At 38.1% G+C, this 24,955-nt stretch overlaps 3 protein-coding genes across 4 annotated transcripts in view; 2 read left to right on the top strand and 1 right to left on the bottom strand.

The window, feature by feature from the left end:
* The window catches only part of sacm1la (SAC1 like phosphatidylinositide phosphatase a), a 34,243-nt gene extending 30,017 nt beyond the window's left edge, over positions 1 to 4,226 (top strand). The window contains exons 15-20 of the mRNA XM_053489940.1: positions 39 to 108; positions 201 to 273; positions 721 to 814; positions 905 to 997; positions 1,153 to 1,210; positions 1,316 to 4,226. Of these exons, the coding sequence (XP_053345915.1) occupies positions 39 to 108; positions 201 to 273; positions 721 to 814; positions 905 to 997; positions 1,153 to 1,210; positions 1,316 to 1,452 (525 nt within the window). The 3' untranslated portion in view covers positions 1,453 to 4,226. The remainder of the gene's footprint in view (positions 1 to 38; positions 109 to 200; positions 274 to 720; positions 815 to 904; positions 998 to 1,152; positions 1,211 to 1,315) is intronic.
* Positions 4,227 to 10,022: 5,796 nt separating this feature from the next.
* Positions 10,023 to 15,865, top strand: LOC128515857 (zinc finger and BTB domain-containing protein 12-like). 2 transcript variants are annotated; one of them, XM_053490086.1, is made up of 5 exons: positions 10,023 to 10,148; positions 11,981 to 12,184; positions 12,906 to 13,100; positions 13,212 to 13,406; positions 13,543 to 15,865. In XM_053490086.1, exons 2-5 carry the CDS (start codon positions 11,981 to 11,983, stop codon positions 14,545 to 14,547), a joined length of 1,599 nt encoding a protein of 532 aa, XP_053346061.1. In that variant the 5' UTR covers positions 10,023 to 10,148; the 3' UTR covers positions 14,548 to 15,865. The 2 variants fall into 2 exon arrangements, with proteins under 2 accessions (XP_053346061.1, XP_053346060.1); XM_053490085.1 differs by having other exon boundaries at positions 12,906 to 13,115.
* Positions 15,866 to 18,280: 2,415 nt separating this feature from the next.
* nelfe (negative elongation factor complex member E) lies at positions 18,281 to 24,026 on the bottom strand. Its single transcript, XM_053490048.1, has 11 exons — positions 23,968 to 24,026; positions 23,634 to 23,724; positions 22,301 to 22,370; positions 21,978 to 22,123; positions 21,810 to 21,884; positions 21,634 to 21,671; positions 21,187 to 21,545; positions 20,954 to 21,098; positions 19,553 to 19,607; positions 19,361 to 19,463; positions 18,281 to 18,572 (listed from the first exon to the last, which is right to left on the bottom strand). Exons 2-11 carry the CDS (start codon positions 23,706 to 23,708, stop codon positions 18,499 to 18,501), a joined length of 1,140 nt encoding a protein of 379 aa, XP_053346023.1. The 5' UTR covers positions 23,709 to 23,724; positions 23,968 to 24,026; the 3' UTR covers positions 18,281 to 18,498.
* Positions 24,027 to 24,955: the final 929 nt, after the last annotated feature.

Here is a 24,955-nt window from a genome sequence, read left to right as displayed (position 1 = left end):
GTTGCTATTCGATTCTGACAACGTTACTTTTGTTGTAGAGGATGGGAGTTCTTCATGCCGGCCAGAAGATTGAAGAGCAAGCTGATTTTGAGAAGATCTACAAGAACGGTGTTTAGATATCTCTTTACATAAATCAGTAACACATCCACCCTGTGTTGCACCTAATTTTAGTTAATCTGAGTTGTTGCTGTGTCTTTTAGCCTGGGCTGACAATGCTAACGCATGTGCTAAACAGTACGCAGGCACTGGAGCACTAAAGACCGACTTCACCAGGTCTGTATATTTGCTCTAGAAGGAATAAAACTCTTTTTAGAGGGGTTATGGTGGTTCTGATGTGAAATCGGGTCATTATTGCCACCCTGAAGTTTATTATTTTCTAATATCAGGACAACCAGAAGTGTTTTATTTAACTCAACACTTTTCTCCTTGGGGGGACTGGAAAGATTGTTTCCAAAACTGCAAAAATGGATTTATCTCATTTTGATGTTAAACTTTGACATACACTGGCTGGTATATAATATAACATCATATGTCGTACTATAGACTTGCATTCTGTAACATATCGGTTATACAAGTACCTGTAACTTCTCTATTACCGTAATCAGTTCTTCATAGTCATATTTTAGGAACACCTTCCGACCAATCAGATCAGGGAATTCGAAAGCTCTGCAATATCTAAGCTGCTTGTCTTTATTCATTTTGACCTATTTCTTGACTAAGGACTGGGAAAAGGACACACTGGGGTTTAGTGATGGACGGCTGGAATTCTATGATTCGTTATTACAAGAACAACTTCTCAGACGGCTTCAGACAAGTAAGCGTGACCGAATGTTCTTTTGTTAGCATGTTATGTTGATTAGCATGATGTTAATAATTTGACGCTTGTGTTTGGACTCCATGCTAGGACTCTATTGACCTCTTCCTTGGCAATTATACGGTGGATGAATCCGAGAGCCAGACACCACTGCAAGTGCAGAAAGACTGGAAATTCCTTACGGTAATTATATATATTTTTTTTCATTTTACATTCAAATTTTGGAAATGAATTTGGAGATTTTTGGGGGGGTTTCCATACAAGTGAACCCAAGTGTTCTGTAAATTTTATTTATTCTGTAAATTATAACTGAAGGCTTGTTTTACTTTCTCTTTTAGTTACCCATGATCATGCTGGTGGCCTTTTCCATGTGCATCCTGTGCTTGCTTATGGCTGGTAAGGAAAAGAAGTGCTTAAAGCTGTAATTTAATTACATTAACAACCAAAGATGCTTGAGAACAAATAAAGGTTGCTAAATGTTTACATCTGTCTTGCTCTCAGGTGAGACATGGACAGAGACTCTGGCGTACCTGCTGTTCTGGGGGATGGCCGGAGTTCTGACAGCTGTCGTCATCCTCTTTAACGGGAAGGACTTTGTCGATGCACCCAAGCTGGTCCAGAAAGAGAAGATGGACTGAACGTAGACTTGCACTCTTTTTCTTTCTCTCTTTCTTCTACCCTCCTTATCTTTCTGGAGTCTGTACTGATCTGCTCTTGTCCTGTATGTAGAGTCTGTCTCTTTCATTACAGGAAGTAACCTCATGAACCATTTGGGATAGGGTCCAATGATATTTACACTTGGCGCTTCCGTAGTAGTGGTAAAAAATAAAAATCTCAGGTCCGAAAAAATCTGAGTTAAAAAAATATATTAATAGCCAATTAATAACAAAAAAAAAAACTAAAACTTTGACTAATAATTGGGTCTGGAGTTTATGTGTTACTATTTATTTAGTTTAATCGGATTTGAAGGTAATTTGAAAAATAAGCTAAATTGTATGTAACCAACATAAAAAGTTTTTTAAAGCTTAAGTTTTCAGTAATATACAAGTATGTCCAGCACCATAGCCGAAAGAAAAAAAAATCCATATATTCTCATGACTAGACATATTTGCAGTAAGGTATTCCTGTTCAGATACATCATGATCTATGTAAAAATATATTAACCTTATAATGGGGCAACACCGTGGCATTATGTTTAGCATTGCGGCCTCGCACCTCCAGGGTCGGGGGTTCTCGTCCCACCTTGCTCCTGTCTGTGTATGGAGTTTGCATGTTCTCCCCATGCTTGGTGGGTTTCCTCCCACAGTCCAAAGACATGCAGATTCCCAAATTGCCCCATCCAGGGTGTACCCCGCCTCGTGCCCGAAGTTTCCTGGGATTGGCTCCAAGCTTTCTGCAGTATAAGCGGTATAGAAGAATGAATAAATGAATGAATGAATGAATGAATCCTATAATGGTGGACTTATGTGACAGCCTGTATATTGAAAAACGATTCCAAATGCATCAACAAAAATCAGTGTAGCATCACTATAAAGGAGAACATATCTTACAGTTCACTTACATTCAAAGTTCTTTTGATTGGCATCCTGCTACCTGGATATATAATGTTGCAGAACTTAACAACAACAATAAATCATGTGTAATCGATGATTGTTCTATACATACTCTCTCAGAAGCAAGGATACCGAACTGTACATTTTCTTGCCTTTGGAGTGATACTGTCAAGAGTTGACTCAACAGCTGCTTTATTGAGAACATCTGTATCCCCTGCTCAATCCTTAGTGAAGACTTTTTCTTCACTTTTTTGACTTAAACTATCATCATATTTTTTTTTGCCAACTGTACCCTTTAGATTCCTAACTGTGGAACCACATGTCTATTCTGCGGTTCAGCACTTACAGTTCAGTGCTTTTGAGATGCTTTTTCGCTCACCACAGTTGTAAAGAGTGGTTGTTTGATTTAGTGTAGCAAAATTCCTGTCAGTTTAAACCTGTCTTCCTTAATTTCTTCTTCTTTTTTATGTTGTTTCAATCCATTCTGTATAAACGATAGAGACTGCTACGCGGCAGTTTCTGATAAACTCTTCCTTTAACGAATTCGAACAATGAAAAATAGCTGAATCAGATTTTTAGTGCTGCTTCCTCACGATTGGAGATTTCCATGAATCAGCAAGAATCAGGATGTTCCTAATAAAATGCCATGTTAAAGTACAGTATGCTTTAACTTGGAACATGTACAGTAAGTGGTGTATTTTACTGCTACAATCAAGCAAGAACAACAGACTAGCACCTTTATTTCTTTGTCTGCACAAACCCTCCTTTATCTTTTGTACCTTTTATTATGTAACTGGATTAAGTGGAAACATACAGCTTTCATGGTCCCTAAATAGATATTAAAGCTACAACAGGTGTACACTTGACAGTACAGTACCACAGCAGCAAGGACAGGTACAGTTGAGTCCTCTTAAGGTGTAAAACTGGCAAGGTTTCTATCTCTAATTATGTAAAATACTCCATAACGGTCATAGTTCACACATTCCTTCTTTACTTTCCATTTCTTTACTTACGTCATTAACATTTTATTCAGTGCTGTTTGTAGTTTCTCAGCACCTTACTGAAAAAGAAAAAAGAAACACTAATATTTGATGAGCACATGAGCACATTCCCTATTAACGGTTGAAGTGGTATCCTTCGATTTAACATGCTTTTACAGAACTCAATTTTGGGTCCTGAGGCTGATGGTGAGATTTTATCATGTTACATGGTTGTGTTTTTGTGTGCTTCGATACGCTTCCTGTGGGAAAACTTCCATCTTTTTTTTTTTCCATAAGGACACTGAAAATGAATGTATTTTTAATAAATCTAGCTTATTTAGGATTTTCAAATTTAATTTGGTGTAATTAATGAACGGGATACAGACTCACTGATTGGTTATATTGCAATATAGCACGCACAGTTATACTTTTTTAGTTGCAGTAAGAGCATCTCAACGTGTCGCTCGTATTCCTCGCTAGATAAGCTGAGCACAAGAACTCGTCTTTGGTCTGTAATTTGTAAATTGTACATTGCGATAATGAACGCATCAGTTATAAATAGGCCATTGTAACGATGTACTGTACTGTATGGGGTCTACGACGATAGAATTAGCAATGAATTCATACAGACTGGATCGCACACACACACTGTTTTAAATGATCACGGTAGATCGATCCTGGACGACTCTGTTAGACCTGCAGCTATACAACACACAAATTAACATTCCCACTGTAATGATTCTGAATATATTGTAATATGGTCATTGTATTTTTGGACTTCTTACTGTTCTGAAAATGTAATGTAGAATCATTCCAAGAGGTCATACGTGCCTCAATGATCAACTTTATAATAAAATATCTGATTACTGTGTGTGCAAACTGGAGTCATGTGTGGTCTTTAGACAAACACTGGCCAATCAGCTTTCTGCCAACACTTGTGCACTTGCTCATTTATAGTTATCCACTCAGCCAGTCTCGTGACTTGTTCCCAGTTTAGCCTCTGAGTCATATTTGTCCACATGGAACCAGAACCTAGTTGTTGTTCGTTGTATGATCTGTGATGCTTTTCTGCTCACCACGGTTGTAAAGAGTGGTTCTTTGAGTGATTATCACTATAGCCTTAACTAGAACTATTTTCTTTTGATCTTTTTCCTTAAAATTGTGCTCTAAATTGATGTTTCATGCTTTTTCCACCAACATGTATAAACTTTAAAGTAGTCATGTGTGAGGAAGTTCAAGATTCATTTCAGTGACTCAGTTCTTTAAATCTCGTTCATCAAAATGAACAAATCTTTTTTTTTTTGAGGCATTTAGTTCATTTCGTTCTTTTGATCAGAAATAAACTGAAATGTTACATTTTCAGTAAACAGACCCCCAACCGACTACATACACAAATTTTGGCTATAGTTCAAGTAATAAAAATATTACAATGCAACTAAGGACATATTATAATGAGCAGAATGAGTAGCTCACCTCTTATATCTTCTGGTCTGAGTCGTTCTTTCTTTTGTCATGTGATTCCCATAAAGAGTCCCATAGATTCAAAAGAAAGAACGATTTGGACCAAAGACTCAAAGGTAACTACTAATTTTTGTTTCCTGTACATAACCAACAGTACAGAGGTTTTGCGTTGCTTTGCAAATGCGCGTCCAGTAGAAAATGAACGAATCACTCTCCGAGACTACTCATTCTTCTAAATCACATTAAAGACTTGTTCAAAAAGAACGAATCGTTTATGAACGACCCATCACTAATGAAAATTCCAGGTGATCTTTCTTAAGTATGCAAACCAGCCAATCTGGCACCAACAATCATCCCACAATCAAAATCTCTGAGAATGCATTTTTCCTTATTATTATATTTGATGTGAAACTTTAACGAATCTTTCAACCCAGTGCTGCATGATCGTATGTATTCTGCCTTCTGTATAAGTGTATAAATGAACACATGTACAGCTGTTCCAAATAAGGTGGCCTGTGATTGACTGTGCATGATTTATAACCTTATTAGGAAAATTGTGATTGTTAGCAGTCCGTTATCACATGCTGATATTTCAGAAAACAAAAAAAATTCCAGGACATCTTAAAGTGTTTTGTTCCTCTTGCACCACATCATTATTCATTTCCTGAATAGGAAAAGGTCCATCTATATACATTTACCTTTAACATAAAATCTAATGCAGTGTACACATGGTACAGTATCTATATCAAAACATGGAAATATTCATATTTTCTCACAATCATTTTCTTTTAAAATGGGCTAATATTTTAGTTATTTTTCTTCACATTATGTGTGACAGACACCCCCTTGTTAAATCCTGGGAACTTAAACAGGCCCGGTCTAGAATGGATTAGTCTGCTTCTAACCGAAACCAATATATTAGACACAAAGACAAATTTCAGATGAGGCCAATTTCATATGAACATCAAGCACCAATTTTAAGCCTCATTAAGCAAATGTGTATTTAATCAATCCTGACTAAACTCTGAGCAGGACAATTTTCCAGACAATTTCCAAATTTATCACCACAGTCACACTAAATAGTCGACTGAACTGAGCTGAGCAATTACCGTGGTTTGTTCCTGAGACAAGATATGAATGCAGAATATAAATTTGTTCTTTGCTGTGTTTATGGATGTAGATTATCGTTATATCCTATGGAAAAAGAGGCCAATCTGTAAGTTCTACATGTGGATTTAAATTTTTTTTCACTCATACACATTTTTATAAATTATCTTTTCAGTTTGTGAAGCTGCTTCGAGACAATAACCATTGTTAAAAGCACTATATAAATAAAATTGAATTGAATTTATCTAAGCATGTAGGAAATAGCCTGCGATGGATTGGCACCCTGTCCAGGGTGTACCCCGCTCCATGCCCTAAGTCTCCTGGGATAGGCTCCAAGCCCCCTGCGACCCTGAATAAAGGAAGCGGTGTAGACGGTGAGTATAGTTAAAATGGCAGAGAAAAAAATCATGTGGGAAAAAAAGTAAAGTAAAATATGTAAAATTACAGGGAAAAATCTAATAAAAAATATTTAAATTAAGTAAAAAAAATATGCATGTGGAATGCATTAAATAAAAACATATTATTTTTTAAAATTTGAAAGTAAAACCACATCTAAAAATATATAAATATACATGAAAAAGTTTTGGGGACCTAAAGCTATTTAAATAAATGCTGTCAAGCAAAACAATAAAATAAAAAAAACAAAAATGCTAAGGTAAAATCATGAGATCATGCAAAATATTGTACACTGAAAAATAAAAGCATGCATAAATTCAAAATGGGGAAAAAACACTAACAAATATGAGAAAATAAAATATATTGTGAAAATAAAATTACATGTTGAAAATTAACATGTGTACTGTAAAATAACTCCATGTGGAAATTAAAAATGAGAAAATAAAACACATACGTTAAATTAAAAAAATTCCCCATGGTAAAATCTGGAGACATTACGCACAGGAATTCTATGAGACATTCCTGCTAGCAACTGATGGAGAAATGGAGAAATTGATCATTTACATGTCATATCTCATGAAATGCTGAATGTTCTGCTGGAAAAAAGGTGCTCGAGCATGTTGTGACCAGAGATAACTATTTCTACTTCCTGGATTTAAAGATGAATTGGTCCTGTCATCAGACTTCCAGATGTGAGCTTCCTCAGTCTGACTTGCTGCCTCCAACCGCTCAGATCTCGAGCTCAGGTTGACAAACTGGATCATAGCACGTTGTCATTGGAACCATTTGAGCTAATGAAAAAAATCACACTGGTTTCCACTCCAGTTGGCCAGGATCAGGAATCTGTGGGTACAACAGGCACAGAATCACCCGAACTGTCCAGTTTGAGTGTAATTAAGAAAACATTACCAGGTCCTTACAAAAATGCCTGTAAATTATGGGCTTGGAATATGCTAGTGGAGGGAATATTTATTGCATATTTATTTTGCAAATGAAACCAGAAAATTTATGATTGTGTAATTATTCACCCACACTCTTATGAAACCCACGTATTCTGGTTATTTTTGCAAAGAAACATGATTATATTATCAGCACATTTTGACATTAGCTGAGTTTATAGCTCAGCGTTTATTGCTCTTTTTTATCTTTTAGCATAATAGCAAAGACTAGTTCTTATTCGAATATTTCAATTAAATTATGCAGGTTATGTTAAAACGTATCTTGGACGCACTGTCTCATCAGTGCTTTTCGGTCTGTGGCTACTGAAGGGAGGAACATTGCTTTTCCCCAAAAAATATTTGTTTAATTTGTGGTATGCAAGGTGCAGGTTGAGATAACACTGTATCTTTGGGATAAGCAATGTTCCACACACCATAGCACACTTCTGCTGGTCCAACACCTTAATGGAACACTTTATGTTATAAATGTGTTTGTGATTTGTAATTTGGTGATCAAGATTTAATCTTTTATGAAATCATCTTTCGTGAATCCTTTTTTTTTTTTTTTTCAAGTTTCAAGGCCTGTTTTTCTATAGCCTCCGCCCCTACAGTGCCCCTTAATCCCCACACTCCGTGCCAGTTCCTGCATAAGTAACCAAGGCATCTGTCTGGAGCTCCATCTCAAGAGGGGCGGCATTTTATTCAGCCTTCAGCTGTATGTTGAATGAAGTAGCGCTCAAAATGCAGACGAAGCCTGAGCGCCACCATTGAAAGTAGCACTTTAATGCTTCCCACACAAAAGGACATGAGGGGTGTCTTTGTCTGGACAGGTGTCTCCTGGCTAGCTCTTGTGGTCCGGTGGAATAAAATATGTGACTACAATGTATGTGACTACAGACTTTGGCATACACAGACATGCAGGAAATAAATAAACACTTACAGTGTTATGATAAAAATTTATGCACCGAAATTTGTGGTCGTTATTATTACTAATGCGTGTTTCTTTCTCATTAGATTGGTATATAGATGTCTTTAGTCATTAAAAATTTGTTCTGATTTTCGAAACCCTAAATCCTGTTGTCTTACCCTTAACAGAAATATAATTTTATAATATTTTTATTTATTTAAAAGCATAAAACTTCATGACTTCAAAGTCATGACTTCATGTTGTTCGAAGATCTGTAGAGGACAACGCTCACATTCTATGCCTAGACAGGTAGTTCCTCTTAAAGCAGCTAATGGGCCGTCTACAAAATGCATATATAACATTTGACACAAGATATATAAACACTAAAGCGGCAGACTTTGTGAAAATAAATATTTGTTTCATTCTCAAAACTTTGGGCCCTGTCTGTAACCTTGGATTACGAGCATAATTCATTCCGGAAGCTGGCTCGTATTCCAAAACACTTGTAAATAAAATTTTCCCATAAAAAATGGAAATTCTAATTATTCGTTCTACAGCCCAAAAAAATAAATACATAAAAATAATTCATATAAAATATGCAGTAAAGTTTATCTTTAAAAAAGTAAAAATAAATCCAGACAGATAAATGTTTCCGTTTATGCGCGCAGACGCTGTTTGTTTGTGTGTGTGTGTTTTTCTTTCAGAGAGTGTGTGATTTGACAGTGTCAAATTACGTGCGCGCACAGGCTGAGGGAGAAACTTTATTTTTAACCTCTAATGAGACTTTCTTTTGCTTTACACACACACACACACACACACACACGTGGTCACAGTGTAAAAAAAACAGTACACGCGTGCACGGATGTTGATTATACTAGTGAGAGACGCGCACTAAAAACCCAGCAAGGGAGGCGATTACCCACAATTCCGAAGCGCAAGCGAGTCAAATCGCACAGGTTAGATAGGGGTATAACAGCAGAAATAACAGAGGGGGGTGCGTTATCGGGGGCGGGGCTTGTAGAACGACTTTCACACACACAAACTAACGGAATGACTGGTGTCTGGCAATTTATTACATAAATTGTCTAAATAAAGGATTACATTTTTGAAAATATAACTAAATAACTGAGTACTTAAATGGCGGACCTAACGCGTTTAATTACTGGCTACATCAAAAAAGTAATCCAGGTACTTTGTAACGCGTTACACCCAACACTGGGCGAGACACAGGACTGATGGTAGGAGTCTTTTCAGGAAAAACATCAGGGACCGACTGATACTTTGCAAACGGTACAGGGATTGGATGTCATTTTCTTGGATGAATCCCTTTTCAACTGTTTGGGACATTTGGAGAAAAAAAATAATAATAATAAAATAAAAGGTGATCGGCACCATCAGTCCTGTGTCATGCCAGCAGTAAAGTGTCCTAAGACCATCCGTATGAGTGAATCGTGTGAGTGTTCACCTAAAGTTTCCCTAAGAACACAGTCATGTGTAAAAATACGGTACAAAAACATCTGAGAGTAACTTCTCTCAACCTTCCAACAACAGTTTAGTTATCTGAAATACTTATAGTTGTATTTTAGTATACCACAGTAACATTTGACACAAGATATATGAACACTAAAGCGGCAGACTTTGTGAAAATTAATATTTGTGTCATTCTCAAAAAACCTTTGGCCCTGTCTGTAGACTCGATAAACAATCTGTGCTTCAAAACTGTTTAAATGCTAAGCAACGCTGACTCAGCAGAACGTGGCGCGAGCCAGAGCACCCGTATCTTCGAATTCCCAAACGCGTTCTCTACAGGTTAAAAAAACAAAAATAAAAAACAAACAAACCGGAAGTCACTTCCCGGCCGCCGTAGTTTAGGTTACGCTTCTTTAAAAAGTAAACACTAGCGTTAAAGACTTGAAGCCAGTTCGCGACACGCGTGTTTCTGGTATGTGAGACGTCGCGGCGTGTTGTCAGCGACTGAAATACGTGTGAAAGGTCAGTTTTGTGTTTATTTTCCGATTTTCCTTTAGAAAGTGAGGAGAAGAAAGCGCGCGCGCTGCGTACAGGTTCTCGTGAACGCGGCTAACGTTAGCTGGTTAGCCTGCGCGAGACAAAAGGTTACTAGGCGACGGTCTACAGTACAGAATGCTTAAAAAACACTAACAACAACAACAATAGTGTAAAAATCCTTACATTAATAATAATTATAGAATTATACACTAGTGTGTAGAGAGTCTTAGAGATGTATAAGTCGCTGTAGATTATGTTAGCTAGCCGTGTGTGTGTGTGTGTGTGTGTGTGTGTGTGTTAAACTCTTCATTTGAGTAACGGTTTGTGATAGTTTGGTGATTTAACGGTACAGAAAATATATTATGTTTGTTTACTTGTTTATCAGTAAGAAGTGTATATTCTCTAACATCAGTGGGAAACAACCTACCTGATGCATTGTCTAAACAGGTGTGTGTGTTAATATAGATGAGAAAGAGGTAAAGGTAAAATTGTACTAGTCATTTTTTTTGTATTTATTGTCTAAGCAAATAAATTGTGTGGAACATGAGTAATAACAAAGCATTAAGTTGTGGTTTTAAGCATAGTTTATAAAATAACCTGGGGAAACTGTTTCAGAATCTGGAACTTTTTTTGAATGAGTCTCTTGTCAGTAATTATATAGTTATTTTATTGAAATGTGAACATGGTTTAAATGGTGAATCCATTTAAAACAATGGATTCACCATCACTAAATGTTAGTGATGTCAATTTTCGAAGAAGAAGTAATGATAATAATAATAAAGACAATCTCTTTCTTGCTTTGTTTGTTTAGTGCATTAAATTTTACTTTTTGGGATTTCACCATGTCCTTTCAGCTCTTGTCCTATCAGTCTTTTCTATCTATTCTTACTACACGCAATACAAAATAGACAGCACTCACACAAATCACAGTGACTTATGGGTAAAACTTTAGTAGGGATGGGAATCACCATTCACCACCCGGTACGATATCATAAATATCACAATACCTTTGCGATTCTTTATCACATGTATCTCAATTTTATAAATATCCCAGTTCGATATCACATTTCCACCTTATTTTGTTGCAATTTTAAACCTCAAAAAAAAAAACTCAATTAATGCTTAATTGAATGTAACATGTATAAATTTAAACCAAATAAATTAATGCCTTTTGAATTTTAATATGGTGATGCATAAATTGCCACACAAAAAAATTGCGATACGTGTATAACATCAAAATATTTTTCCCATTTTTAAAATTGAAACACCAAAAATAGCTTGTATAAGACTAAACTTTTACTTGTAATTTTAACAGTAGTCAACAGTCCAATGTCAAAAGTAGTCAAAGTGACACAAAAATGATGACAACTAAAAAGGTAAAAAGAGGAAAGTAGCAGGAAAAAAACAGATTCAGAGCCAGATTTCCGATTTTCTGATTTTCTGATTCAGTATTTTTACAGTTTGTTTTTTCTATGATAACTTTTTCAACCATTTCATGTTAAACTTCACAATGCCAGCATGCATCTTTTATATTATGTGTACAGACGCGTCACATCCGTAACATCAGTTTGTTTATCTGAAATAATTTACAACAAACGTTTTTTTAAATCTCCACTTTCTTGTGTTGATGCATAGCTACCCTCTCTCACAGAATGATTAAGGTCAGGGGTGAAGCCTCATAAGCTCCACCTCCACATTATTTCACATTTTTTTCATGTAAAAAAATGTTTGCAGTCTTTGCATTTAAGAACATTACCGTTTTAGTCTTGAATAACTGCAGCTGTTGATGTAGTAATATTTCCCCTGTGTGTGCGCAGATGGACGTGGTGTGTTTCCGCCTGCCCGGCCACAGCGACGCCGCGCTGAGGAACATGAATACCTTGCGGGAGCAGCGGCACTTCTGCGACATCACTATCGTGGCTGGTGGCAGGCAGATGTTCCGGGGTCACAAAGTGGTGCTGGCTGCCGGCTCGGCCTTCCTCAGGGACCAGTTCTTACTGAACCCTTCTGCAGAGCTACAGGTATTACCAGAAGGGAAAAGCTGCTACGCAAAGATTTGGGTTGATGTAAAGATTCGACAAAAACTGAAGTATCAATGTAAATCTTCTGGAAACTGTTAGAAAAGTGTTTGGAGAGTGATAAAGTTAATTTATAATTTATGTTACTTTATAGTTCATTTCATTTAGCATTATTATGTGTTACATGCAGCACACCAATCATCACCTGAGGATGAACTTGGCACTCGACATGGTGATTAACAGAGAGACGTTTTTCATATTAATTCATCAGACAACCCAAAAAAGCTTCCCGTAGACTCGGGTAAAATTTTGACGGCTGCTCAAATCTAGCCTAGGTACTTTTCTTGCTTAATCATGTGACTGGACAAGTAGTGACTGGAGGGTTAGATATGATTTTAATTATTTTCCCAGCCTCTGGATATTAATTATATCCCTTTAAACGATTTTAAAAGCACATAAAGGTGTTGGTAGGTTTTTTTTTTCGTTTTTTTTTCTAATTAAGTTCAGCTCATTAATGAACTTTTTGCCTGACTATAGCGAATGCTTAATGGCATGGGCGCAGGTCAGCGTGCAAGCGGCTGGGTGAGTGTTTTCATTACAATTCAAGAGACGATCCCCCCCCAATCCCAACCCCCACCTCCTGAGGAATTCCGGATGTCTAGTCAGTTTTCAATTTTTTTCTTTTTTTCTTTCTTTCTTTCAAAAGTTTGTTTTTTTTCTGCAGCAGGTTTCCGTGCTGCACAGCTCCACGGTGATCCGCGAGCTCCTGCAGTCCTGCTACACGGGCGTCCTGCAGTTCAGCGCCAAAGAGATAGTGAATTACCTAACGGCGGCCAGCTACCTTCAGATGGAGCACGTGGTGGAGAAGTGCAGGGTGGCGCTGAGTCAGTACCTTCAGACCAAAAGCTGCAGTTCAGGAGTGAGTCAGCGTTCGGTTCGTCACATCCTCTCCACATTCAATTCAGTATAAAAAAAATAAATTATTATTATTTATGTCCCTAAGTTCGACTCGGATGTTCTGCTTGTTCAGTCTGTGAAAACAGAAGAGTCCCAGGTTTTGGCGTCGATGGTCAGCGGCAGCACTCGTTCCCTGGACAGTATGTCGCCCCCTTCTGAGCGCGCCTCATCGTTGCAGCCTCACAGCTCGGAGGAGGAGCCGCAGGTCTCGGGAGTCGAACACGCCGGCTCTCAGCGCAGAGATGAGGCTGATTTGTCTGGAGTGAGGGTAAATACATCTTAACAGGCTGACTTTTTAGATATAAATAATATATTTGAATTTTGAAAATATTGAATAATTTAGTTATTTAAATTGTATTTTTTTTATATCTGTATATATTTTTCCTGATGTTTGATTGTTGTAGCTTCGAGTGTCTGAGCACTCCGGAGGGGTCGAAGATGACGAGAGCAGGAACGACTTCAGCGTGTTCGAGGTGCGCATCAGAGACGAACACCACACCGGCGAAGACAACGCGGGAGTCCACGATGACGCCGTGGATGTGTTGGCTCTGCGTCAGGACGCGCACGTCGACGACCTGTGCAGGGACGAAGGTGGAGCGCCGGGGAGCAGCCCGAGGGGCGGAGTGCGCATCTGGAGGCGGAGATTCGGAGAGCCCAGGGGCGGCCGCGGGCGGGGCTTCAAGCACAGGAAGCGCTACACCTACCGCGAGCGAAGGCCTTTGGGGAACTTCCAGCAGGCGTGGCGCTTCCCCACCTCCGAGGAGATCATGGGGAGCTTTGGACCGGGGATCGGACAGGACTATCTGGCTCTGGGAGACGGTTCAATGCGGGTGGATTACCAGCCGACGGATTGCCAAGGAGACGCGGCGGGTTCGGACGGCGGCCCCGGTCACTACGGCATGGACGGAGCGGGCGCGGAGGACGACGTGGGAGTCGTACCGCTGCCCGCCAACGAAGAAGATGGCGGCGAGGACTCCGTGGCCGTCGTGGGTTCCACGTCCTGCGTGACGGGTTCGGCGGCGTGCGAGCAGTGCGGCCTGGCGTTCTCCTCGGTGGAGGATCTGGCCGCGCACTCGCGCTCCACCCACCTGCTGTACGTGTGCCCGTGCTGCGGCAAACACTTCAGCCAGACCAGCAATCTGAACCGGCACATGGCCGTCCACCGCTCGGCCAAGCTGCACAGCTGCCCGCTGTGCCACAAGACCTTCACGCAGAAGTCCACGCTGTCCGACCACATGAACATGCACAGCGGTCAGCGGCCGCACGTCTGCGCCTTCTGCCGCATCTGCTTCGCTCACAAACCGGCGCTGCGGCGCCACCTGAAGGAGCAGCACGGCAAGACCACCGCGCAGAACTACCTGGAGATCCAGAGAGAGTGTGAGGAACCCGTTATAGGAGGAGGAGTTTAAGATGACTGTTTTAAGACAGAGTCTAAAGTAGCATTATTGAGATCAGAGGGCCAGAGTCTGATAATGTCCTTGTCATATATATATATACACACAGTGTGTTAAACTGTATCCTGACTCAAGGGACAGAAGTTCCCATGGTTTGGTCAAGTCTTTAATTTATCCGTTGCGTCAGTCCTTCAAGACATGTTTGGTGTCTCACGTTTGCTTCTTTTATGTACTGGAGCTACCAGGATGATCAAACGAAAAGGTTTAAACGTTAAAGGTTCTTTAAGTTTTTTTTTCTTTTTTTTTTCCTTGAAGTGGCCTTACTGTGTTTGGTGGGTTTCCTCAAGGTACTCTTTTTCAACAGTCCTAAAACATGCAGATTAGGTTAAGTGGCCTTCCCAAATCGCCCGTAGTGTGTGAATGAGGTGTACCCCGCCTCATGCCCAAAGTCTTCTAAGTCCCCTGCGACCCTGTACTTGATAATATAGAGAAGGAATAAATGAATTAAGGTATTTATGGACTACAAAAAAAAGTATTTTAAGAGCTTAGCCTTAATACATCAACTTGTTCTCGCAATTTCGAAAGACTCAGAGACATTAAACTTATTAGGTGATAAATAGTTTTTGAGAAGCTGTACCTAGGAAACATTTTAGAGAGCCTGATGAGGTACATCATGATCTAGGGCTATATTTTGTCAGATTATTTTAAGGAAATGTAGGAAAAATTGAGTCTAATATAGTGCAAGTCAAGAAATTATTTGAGTAATTTCTATGATCAGAAAAAAATGTAAACTTTTTATTCATTTTATTTTTTTTACAGCAGCTTGATGTAGTTACCTTAACTAACCCTGGGTTTGAAGAGGCCCAGTACGTTCACTTATTTAAAGTTGCGTGTCCTAACACTGTTAGATATCCTGCGTAGTAGACGACCCCTGCCGGTTCATGATTTTATAAATATATTGAAGTATTATATAATCTTTTTTTAATTTTATTAATTCCGTTACAATTCTAAACGAACTTGCCAACTAATTTGCTCCCACCATACAGTGGGAAGTGTAGAGCACCCCCTGCAGGATTATAGAGGAACAAATTTTTACAGCCTTAGATACAAACATATAGTGTGGTGATACATGGACTGACATACGGAGGCTTATGTCCCAATTTATAACCAAAATATTTCACATATTTTAAAATATTAATTCCTGCGGCCATCTCTCTTTAAGTCTGGTTTCCTGAATAAATTAAAAAAATGGCTTTGTTCTCTTTAGTATTCCCCTCAGCTCACATCACAACCCAGTCCATTTTTTTTTCTCTTTTTATCTCTTGTTTGTATTTTTTTTCCTTCTCCTCCCTCTTTTTTCATTTTTTTTTTTTCTGTTTGCTTTTTTTTTTTTTACTTTTCCTTTTTTTTTTCATTTTTTGTTTTTCTCCCTTCTTCTTTTTTTACCTTATCTTTTTTTTTTTCATTTTTTTTTTACCTTTTCCTTTTTCTCTTCTTTTTTGTTTTTTTCTTCTTTTTTCCCCCCCTGCACTACATCACAAATGCGTCTCTGCTGTCAGGACTGTTGTTGAAGAGACAGATCCTTTTAATCAGACCGTACAGACATAAGTATAGAAAAAGTAACGATTATTTAAAAGTGCAGGTATATGACCCTTTTCAAAATTCTCATCACCTGCAGTAATTTTTGGTAATGCAACAGTACTTTATACTGCAAATAATAGAACGAACATTGGCCTGTTTTTTTTTTTTTTTACCAGGGACACAAACAGATTGTTGTAAATCATTTGTAGAAGCTTTAACACACAAAAAAATTATGCGAAAAAATCAATCTGTAAACTTTAAAAGACAAATAAATGAGGTCTGTTATCATTAACTTACAGAAATCATAGCAGGTGACTTTTAGCTTTGTTTTTTCTTTTTTTCTTTTATTAGTTATCTTTTTACTTCCTGTATTCATAGAAATGCTCATGCATATAGGGCACTAGAAAGTTATATCACCTGCACAGGTTTGTGTTCAGTATTCCCTCTTTGTGTCACTCATCAGCAAACTTTTTTTTATTCTTGCCTTAAACAACTTTTAAACTGCCGGTATTTACAGTTTAACATTCAAGTGTTCCTGCTTAAGCGTTCGAAGGAGATGAGTATTTGATTTCTTTCATGAGCCGTATAGCTCCAGAGCAAATCTCGGAAGACCAAACACTGTCGAGGTTGATTGCGTGCATTGAGAAAAGTGTACATATGTTCCTTTAAGAGTCATAAGACACCCACATGGAAGATAAAGTAAGATTCTGGTCTGAAGTCGGATTATTTAGGTCGATGCCTCACTTGCCACGCTTGCCTGTGCTTGGTTCTTGAGACTTGAGAACATCTGTGCCTCATTGATTAAAATAGTATCTGAACACTGTGCTGAGCGTCTGCATTGTGGAGAATAAAAAAAATCAGTATCGGTGTAACCGTCTGTACGTGTATACGATAAATAGTCTGTGACGAGTCTAATAAAGCAGTTAGCCGCAAGCTGTTAATGTTGTGAATCGAGTGTAACACGTTTGGTTTCATGTTGTGTCTTCAGCTACACTGTGTTGTCATTTACAATCAATTAAACGAAACAGGGCGCTTTAACGGATTGCCTTTCTTTTCATTTTCTGCAAAACATTACAGACTTAATGAACAAGGACTTTTTTTACACGTTGGTGTCTGACTGATTGTGTCCTGCCCGTGTAAGAATTTGTACAGGTAGTCCCCAATTTACGAACATTCGAGTTACGAATTTTCGCAGATATGAACGGACCAATCGCAGAAATAGCTCAAGTGTATGGTACCCAAAAAAAAAAAAAGACACTGCAGCGCACCAGATACCAATATTTACAATTGTATTCAATAATCTCTGACTTAAGAACAAATCAGATTTATGAATGTGCTCCTGGAATGGAACTCGTTCGTTTGTTGGGGACTGCATTCATGAATGACAAAAGAGCACAACACGGAAACGTCCACTGGTGTTAAGATCACGACTCTGATGATTCCTCGTGCTCCCAGAGCCAATTTTCATAACCCGAGTCCATCAGGGAAGAAAAACTCCATAGACGTGATAACCTGGTCCTTCAGTACATTCAGGTCGTCAGCTGATTTCACTCTAGATCTGACCAACTGAAGCAACCCCAGATTATAACACTGCCTCCAGAGGTACTTCCCTTCTCACCCTGACACACCCATCGCTCTGGACTCATCAGATCACATGACCTTTTGCCATTGCTCCAAAGTCTAGACTTGCCTTGTTTTCATGATTAGTAAAGTATTTCACCTTACAAGAATTAGTCACTGGAGTGATTATATTTTAGGTATTTTCTTAATTAAATCCAAAATGGCAAAAAAGATGGCAGTTTATAAAATAAGCACTGAGTTCTGTAATGAATGAGTTTTCTATAACACCTACCTGGCCATTAAACTAACTATAGTATTACTGTAGTTTTGTAAATAGTATATAATATATAGTGTATATAAATAGTATTGTATGCTAAAACTAATATTTAGTAAGCAAAAATGACCTTGTACATCAGTATGTAGAATTCCTGAATGAAGAACAATGATAAATCGCTGTGGTATAAGATAAACATGATTCAGAATGTCAATTCTCCGCTATTATGGATTAGTTTCCTATAACTGCATGCCCTGTTCATTACTCAATCCTTCTCGTACGTCAGTGTGTCTCATAGATTAGTAATATTCTCAGAAAAATGACTACACACACTTTTTATTTACAAAGCTGCACCGTATATCGTGTTCACACTTTATTCAGCGCTGTAATACCAAAGCACAGTACGAACTATAAACACATCCTCTACATGTTTTTTAAAGTATTGTAATTAACCAATTTTACAACTTGGTGATTTGCATGAAAAAAAAAAAACAGGAACATAAGGCTATGTATTGTGTGTGTGTATGAGAGAAGGAGAGGGAGAGAGCTGCTCAGATGAAATCGTCGCTGTAGACGACTTGATTCCGCTTGTCCCTGTACGAGCCCTTGGCGCTGTTCTGCACAGCTGTGGAATGAAAACAAGACATAAATACAAAAATGCATTCTTATTTTAAACTAATTTGATATTTACAAGATGACCAAAAAAAAAAAAAACACGTGGTGATGCTCATATAAATATTTTACTGCTGTTGGTTTAAAGGTTCATCTTGTAAAGACGAGAGAATGAATCATGTGTAAGATCATGATTTATTTTAGGATCGGCCTCTTCCAATATGACTCCGCCCACATGAACAGGTCACGAGCGATGACGGCATTTGAGAGGTTTTTTTTGTCACTTTTGTATATTAAAGAAAACGATGCTAGAGAATTGAGATTCTTTCATACACACTTAGCAGTCAAAAGTTTGGACACCCCTCCTTACTCCTGATTTTTTTATTTCTCTCTACACTTTAAAACAATAGTGACGGCATCCAAAATATTCAACAATGCAAGATGTATATCTGCTACTTCTGCTCTGTAAATCCTTCATAACGGCTCTAATCTGAGATAATGTTTGTTAACTGGTGATTTCTGAGTTAACTGGTGACTCTAAATGAACGTCTCTTCTGCAGCAGGTCATGCTTTCCTGGGAAGGTCTTCATGAGAGCCAGTTTCATCCTGATGCTTGATGGGTTTTGCAAACGCACTTAATAAGAACAATACTGTTCTTGCAAGAACTGTTCCAGAACAGTTGAATTTTCTAATGCCATGTCATAGTTTAGAAATCTGCAGTATTGTTGTAGAACGTAGAAAATACAGTAAATCCAAACGTTTGACTGGTACTGTAGATCAGAGCGTGTCGGCGCTACTCACCCAGAGATCCCCAGACTGATTTCCCCGTAGCTGCGTCCAGCATGGGCTGCTTCCTAGCGATGCTGACTTTAATGGTGACTTCGCCCACCGTGGTGTTGTTCAGCTATAATCAGAGATCTATATTAGCATCGTGTACTAAATATCAATAATAAAGGACGTGTGTGCGTGTGTGTGTTGAGACTTGACGCTGACCTCTACTACAGCCTGATCGGCCGACTCCATCTTCTCAAAGGTGACAAAAGCACAGCTTGAACGGAAAACGAAAAGAGGTAAGCTGTTTAAAATGAAGTTTTATACACACACAATAGCTTGTGTTTTCATTTCGTTTTAAATCTTGTGCACACATTTGTGTGTCTGTTTAAAAAAAAAAAAAAAGAAGCCCTTCTACAGTATGTTGTCAATGAGTTCGATGCTTGTTCAAACTCATGATGCAAAGAAATAGCTTAATTTTCTGTTTAGCGAGTTTGGTACTGATGAAACTATCAAAAATCTGAAAAACATGTTTTTGTTCTGGTTGGTCTCACAACGATGTAATCTGAATTTTTTTAATTAAATATAAATAATGGAAAATCCAATATTTACAATCCAATATAATACAATCTCAGTACTCTAAGAATGTGGAACAAGAGGAAAAGTGGAGAAGTGTTTCTACGACACTTCTAAATATGATTTATGGTATGTCCGAATATGCCCTGTTGGTGGCGCTACAGTGTACAGAAATTAGCCTGCAGGTAGCTGAGACTGTGTCATCTGTGCCAAACTGCATAAAAATAAATCCGGTGATGTATCAGGATGCTTTTCTTGGCCAAACTTAAAGATCAATTTCTTTTATTATTATTATTATTATTATTATTTAATCAGGGATCAAATATATTGTTTATACATGGCTTTTACTACAGTAAAAACCCTAATTTTTCCCTTTATATGTTTCTTTAAACAAACAAATATATTGAACAAAAGTATAAGAGTGGATTTCTTTTTTTGCTTTAAAATTAACCTGTATAATAAGGTTATTAAAAATAAAATAAAAAAACTTGATAAAGTATGGGCATTTTGGGGAAACATCCATTTCCCAACACATTTCATTAAATTTATCTTCCTGTAGCCTCGTGGAGAAAATGTTATAAATATCATCATACTAATATTCAATAATTGGAAATTCTGGCGTACATCATTTCCTTGTTATGACCTTTCTCGATTTCTTTTCAAAAAGAATTATTGAGTGGTATAAAATGTTGCAGTTCCTCTATGATCCTACAGGTGGTGCCTTTTAAACCAGTCACACATTGGCAGGCAGGCAGCAAAGCGTCTTATGTGCTAGAAGTGCATTATTTGTCACATTTATTTAGAATTGCAGCAGAATCGTATAAATCAGCGTATTTATAAAATCATGATACTAGCGGTATCGCAATACAAATCGTATCGGGTCATGCCTGGTAATTCCCATCACTAATAAGATTTTTTTTTTTTTTTAAGTGCACAAGCCTACTATGGGCTGCCATAGACTTTGTGTGTAATTATTATTATTATTATTAGTTATTATTATCATAAAAAGTGTAATATAATTAAATGTGAGTTCACTGTTTGTCATACTTGCGTGGCGAGTCCATGGACAGGTCGATGATGGTGCCATGCTGAGAGAAAGCTGTGCGCAGGCTCTCCTCCACCATGCCTGCGCCGTAAACGTACACCGTGTTTCCTTTCCTCATGCCTCTGCGCTCAGGGTACGAGTCTGTACCTGCTCAGGGGGACACACACATTAAGGAAACTATTCCTCAAGATCAATTCTGGTTATATGATTTTGGATTATTATGGAATAATTTTACGTCTGAAGGGTCCATCTCTATCTCGCTCTCTGTCACGTTCCCGGTCTCTGTCTCTTTCCCTGTCGCGCTCTCTGTCTCTGTCACGTTCGCGGCTCCTGTCTCTGTTCCTCTCCCGTTCTCGCTCTCTGTCTCGGCCACGCTCTCTGTCCCTTTCCCTGTCTCGATTGCGGTCTCTTTCCAGATCTCTGTCTCGTTCACGTTCAAAATCTCGGCTAGGCGCTGCTCCTGCTCCTCCTCCTGCTCCTGCTCCTCCTCCTGCTCCTCCTCCTCCTACTGCTGCTGCTGCTGCTTCTCCTCCTCCACCTCCTCCTCCTGAACCTTCCTCGTCATCACGTGAGCGGTCAGATGGGCCGACAAAGCTGCAGCAGAAAGGGGAGATTAAATTTCAGTACCACAAAGAAAGTAACAATCTAAATAACTTTAATACAGAGTGTCATGTAAGCTCACCTCTCATACAGAGCCTTCCTGTGGATTCTTTTGGCCGACTGTAAAAAGGGAAAAAGTCTTTTATTTTTAACTTTTATTTACAATTTTTATATGTGTTGTTGTATTTTTTTAATGAATCAACGAGACAACCTAGCATTGTAATGCAACCTGTGTAGCATTATTAAAATTAATTTTACCTCAGAAAGCTCCTCGTCTGTAGAGACGCTTCTCTGGAACGGCAGGAATGACAGACCCGGACCTTTCTCAGGATCCTAAGATTACAAAAAAAAAAATAAAGTAATGATTGGAAAATAGGATTAAAAACAGGAAGGTGACACCTCTTCAAAAGCATGCTGGTTTATCACCTTTAACTTCCCCTCAAGTGTTCGTGATCGCTTGAACCCGGAGTTCTTGTTCTCTGATTTGATGGCACTTATGGCGCCGGATTTGATGAGCATCTTGGCCTGCTCGGTGGCCGTCGCCGTGTCCACCACAGGCTGATCTGACAAGGCTTTAGAGACACAGAGTACAACACAGCTTTTAACTCCTTTTCCCAAACCAGAACAAGGACAGGAGGTGTTCCGTAACTCCATACATCATAACATAACAGCCGATCACACTGGATAAGACTTTTGTGCTGACTCATGCTCGAAGCCATTTTACAGTCAGGAATGAGAAAGCGACTCACTGCGTTTCAGTCCAGCCTGACTCGTCTGATTGCTGGAGCTCTGCTTCTTTAATGCCTGGAGAGCTTTTTTCTAAAGTGAGAGAAAACAAAAAACAAAACAGTGCCATCAATACAGGATCTTTTTTTCCCCTCCTCTTTATTATTTTTTTTATTATTTCATTAATATACACTACCCAGCCAAAAACAATCCACTATTTTATTGGCCGCCTTTATCTTTAATTACAGCACACAATGTCCTAAGCACTTAATCTCTCAGCTAATACGAGTGAATAGGCAGCAGACACCTTTGGCTCTTGTGATTCTCGAGGGTTTATTAGTTTTTGTACATTTTTCCACAAGTTCTTATCACATTGTGCGTGTTTGTTTGTTTGTATTAAGATTTATTGCTATATCAGCTTCTCAGGCTATTTCATATCAAATATTAAGCTTGTTTATTCGAACCAATATTATTATGTTAAAATGTAAGTGATTTAGAGAGTTGTGGGAAAGTTTAAAAAAAAGATCGAATAAAATAGATGAAAATAAATAAATAATCACATTATAGCATGGTCTTGGCCAGAAGAACAAGATATTACATTAGGTTATTTAGGTGCACTTTAGATTTTGTCTTGCAGAATATGTTTTTTAATCTAGTTCTGGTAGAAATTGTTTTGTTATAGTATTAAAACTTGGGCAGGCCAAAAGTATGGGTTTTTACGGTTAGAGTACGCATGGATTACAGTTGTATGGCCTTAACGGCACCTTGTATATATGACCTGGTCGTGTCTTGATTTAAAGGGGTGATAGCTGCTTTTTTCACACGTGTGTGTGTGGAAATTCTTACTTTAACTATAAAACACTGCTCTGGTTTTTACGGTCATATTTGGATTTATAATTTTTTTAAATCACAATTCATTTACAAAGTTGGCGGTTCAGCACTATCCGTACAGATTTTTAAAATGTGTTGAAAGGTTTTTAACCCAGTTTCAGTCATTTTCAATCTCCTCAGTTGTTTTCTTTGCTTGATGCAGAGCAATAAATGGACGCTCCTGTAACGGTACCTTTTTTTTTTTACCAGGTAGTGTATAATCCTATAACAGTCCTTTATTATTTAAAAAAATATGAACCAAATGCTTAAATGTTTCTCAGTAGAAAATAATACAGATAAGATGATAAGAAATCTCTCTTAAGTACATACTAGTGAAAATGTTATAACAAATGACTGTATTATTTTATAATATATTATATTTATAATATTAATGCTGGTGTGCAATATTTTACACAGCATTATTAAAGCACAAGCCCAGAACACTGGATGTAAATAAACAGCTGGTCTGATTGCATGTATTTCTACCTTTTTCTTTAATTTCGCGTATTTCTTCTGCAGTGTCTCTTCCTCCTCCGTCAGGGAGTTTGGAAACAGCCCCATGCTCCAGATAGTCAGACTGCAGACAAAAAGAAAACGAGAATGTTAATGTCTTTAATTCAAGCAGTCATAAAAAAAACTGACCTGAGCAACAGTGCAGCCTTTAGCAACCTAGCTATGAGAGGAGATTGTTAGCTGAATTTGTTCGCTAATGTACACTGAGAATTCAAATACGACCAGTTAAACCTTATTTATTTGAGCTTTTTGCATTTTTAAGCAATAAGTATATGTTGGAGAAAAATAAATAAGTGTTTTGTTTTACTTCAAATTCCCCCTGTATTCAGTTCTGCGAGCGCGCACTTTTTTGACGTCACTCGGCGCATTGACATGACGTCAATCGCAAGCGCAGATTTGTGAACTTGTATGTGATGAGTAATACGTACATTTTGCTTTACTTCATTTTTACCCTTTTATATTATACTGTATATTTAATTTCATTTTTTACTTTTATTTTTTTCTTCCTATATTGTTTTTGTAATCATTATGGCATTTAATGTTATACTTTAATGTTTTTTTTACGTTGACGTTGGTTTTATACCTTTTATTATACCGTTGGTTTTATACCTTTTATTATTATACCTTTTATTCATCTAAATTAATGAGCTGTACTAAATTGTATTTTAATTTTCAAACAAAGCTGATAATTGAACAGCTGAAGAATGAAAAAGTCCTCCCATGTTTAACAAGCGCTAATAAATGGGATGGTCATGGATGCATAAACAAACATTATCTATAAATGAACTAACTTCCTTAATGAGGTTCAGTACCCAGCCCCTGCCACTGGATACAGTGCTGGTCCCCAGCTCGGATAAAATGGGCATAAAACCTGTGCCAAGTTGTCTGCGGTGGCGACCCCTCAAGATTTATACACAGAGCCCACAACAAGCCCACTGCCATTTCATTTCATACTGAAACTTTATATTTATTGTAACTTTATTCGTCCAGATACACAGTGAGGGACGCCCGTTACACTTGCCCCCGCTCTACCCGGGACCCAGGTGTTGATGATGCTGCCTACTCTTACAGTCGAGGAGGACCGTCTGTGACACGCTCATCTTTGACACAAAAGCTGATGAACACCGCCATCCCGCCCAGACAGACAAACAAACAGAATTTTGGTTTTATATGATGTTAAAAAATCATCTGTCTGTAAAAGAAGGTTATGTTGTTCGAACAAGATGTTGTTCTGCATTTCAGGTTCGATCGTGTCTAAGTTGAGTTTCTGTGTCTCTGTGGATTGCCTCCAGAAA

This window comes from Clarias gariepinus, chromosome 28 (assembly GCF_024256425.1).
Source record: "Clarias gariepinus isolate MV-2021 ecotype Netherlands chromosome 28, CGAR_prim_01v2, whole genome shotgun sequence".
NCBI lineage: Eukaryota > Metazoa > Chordata > Actinopteri > Siluriformes > Clariidae > Clarias > Clarias gariepinus.
This window is presented reverse-complemented; position numbering and strand designations above follow the sequence as displayed.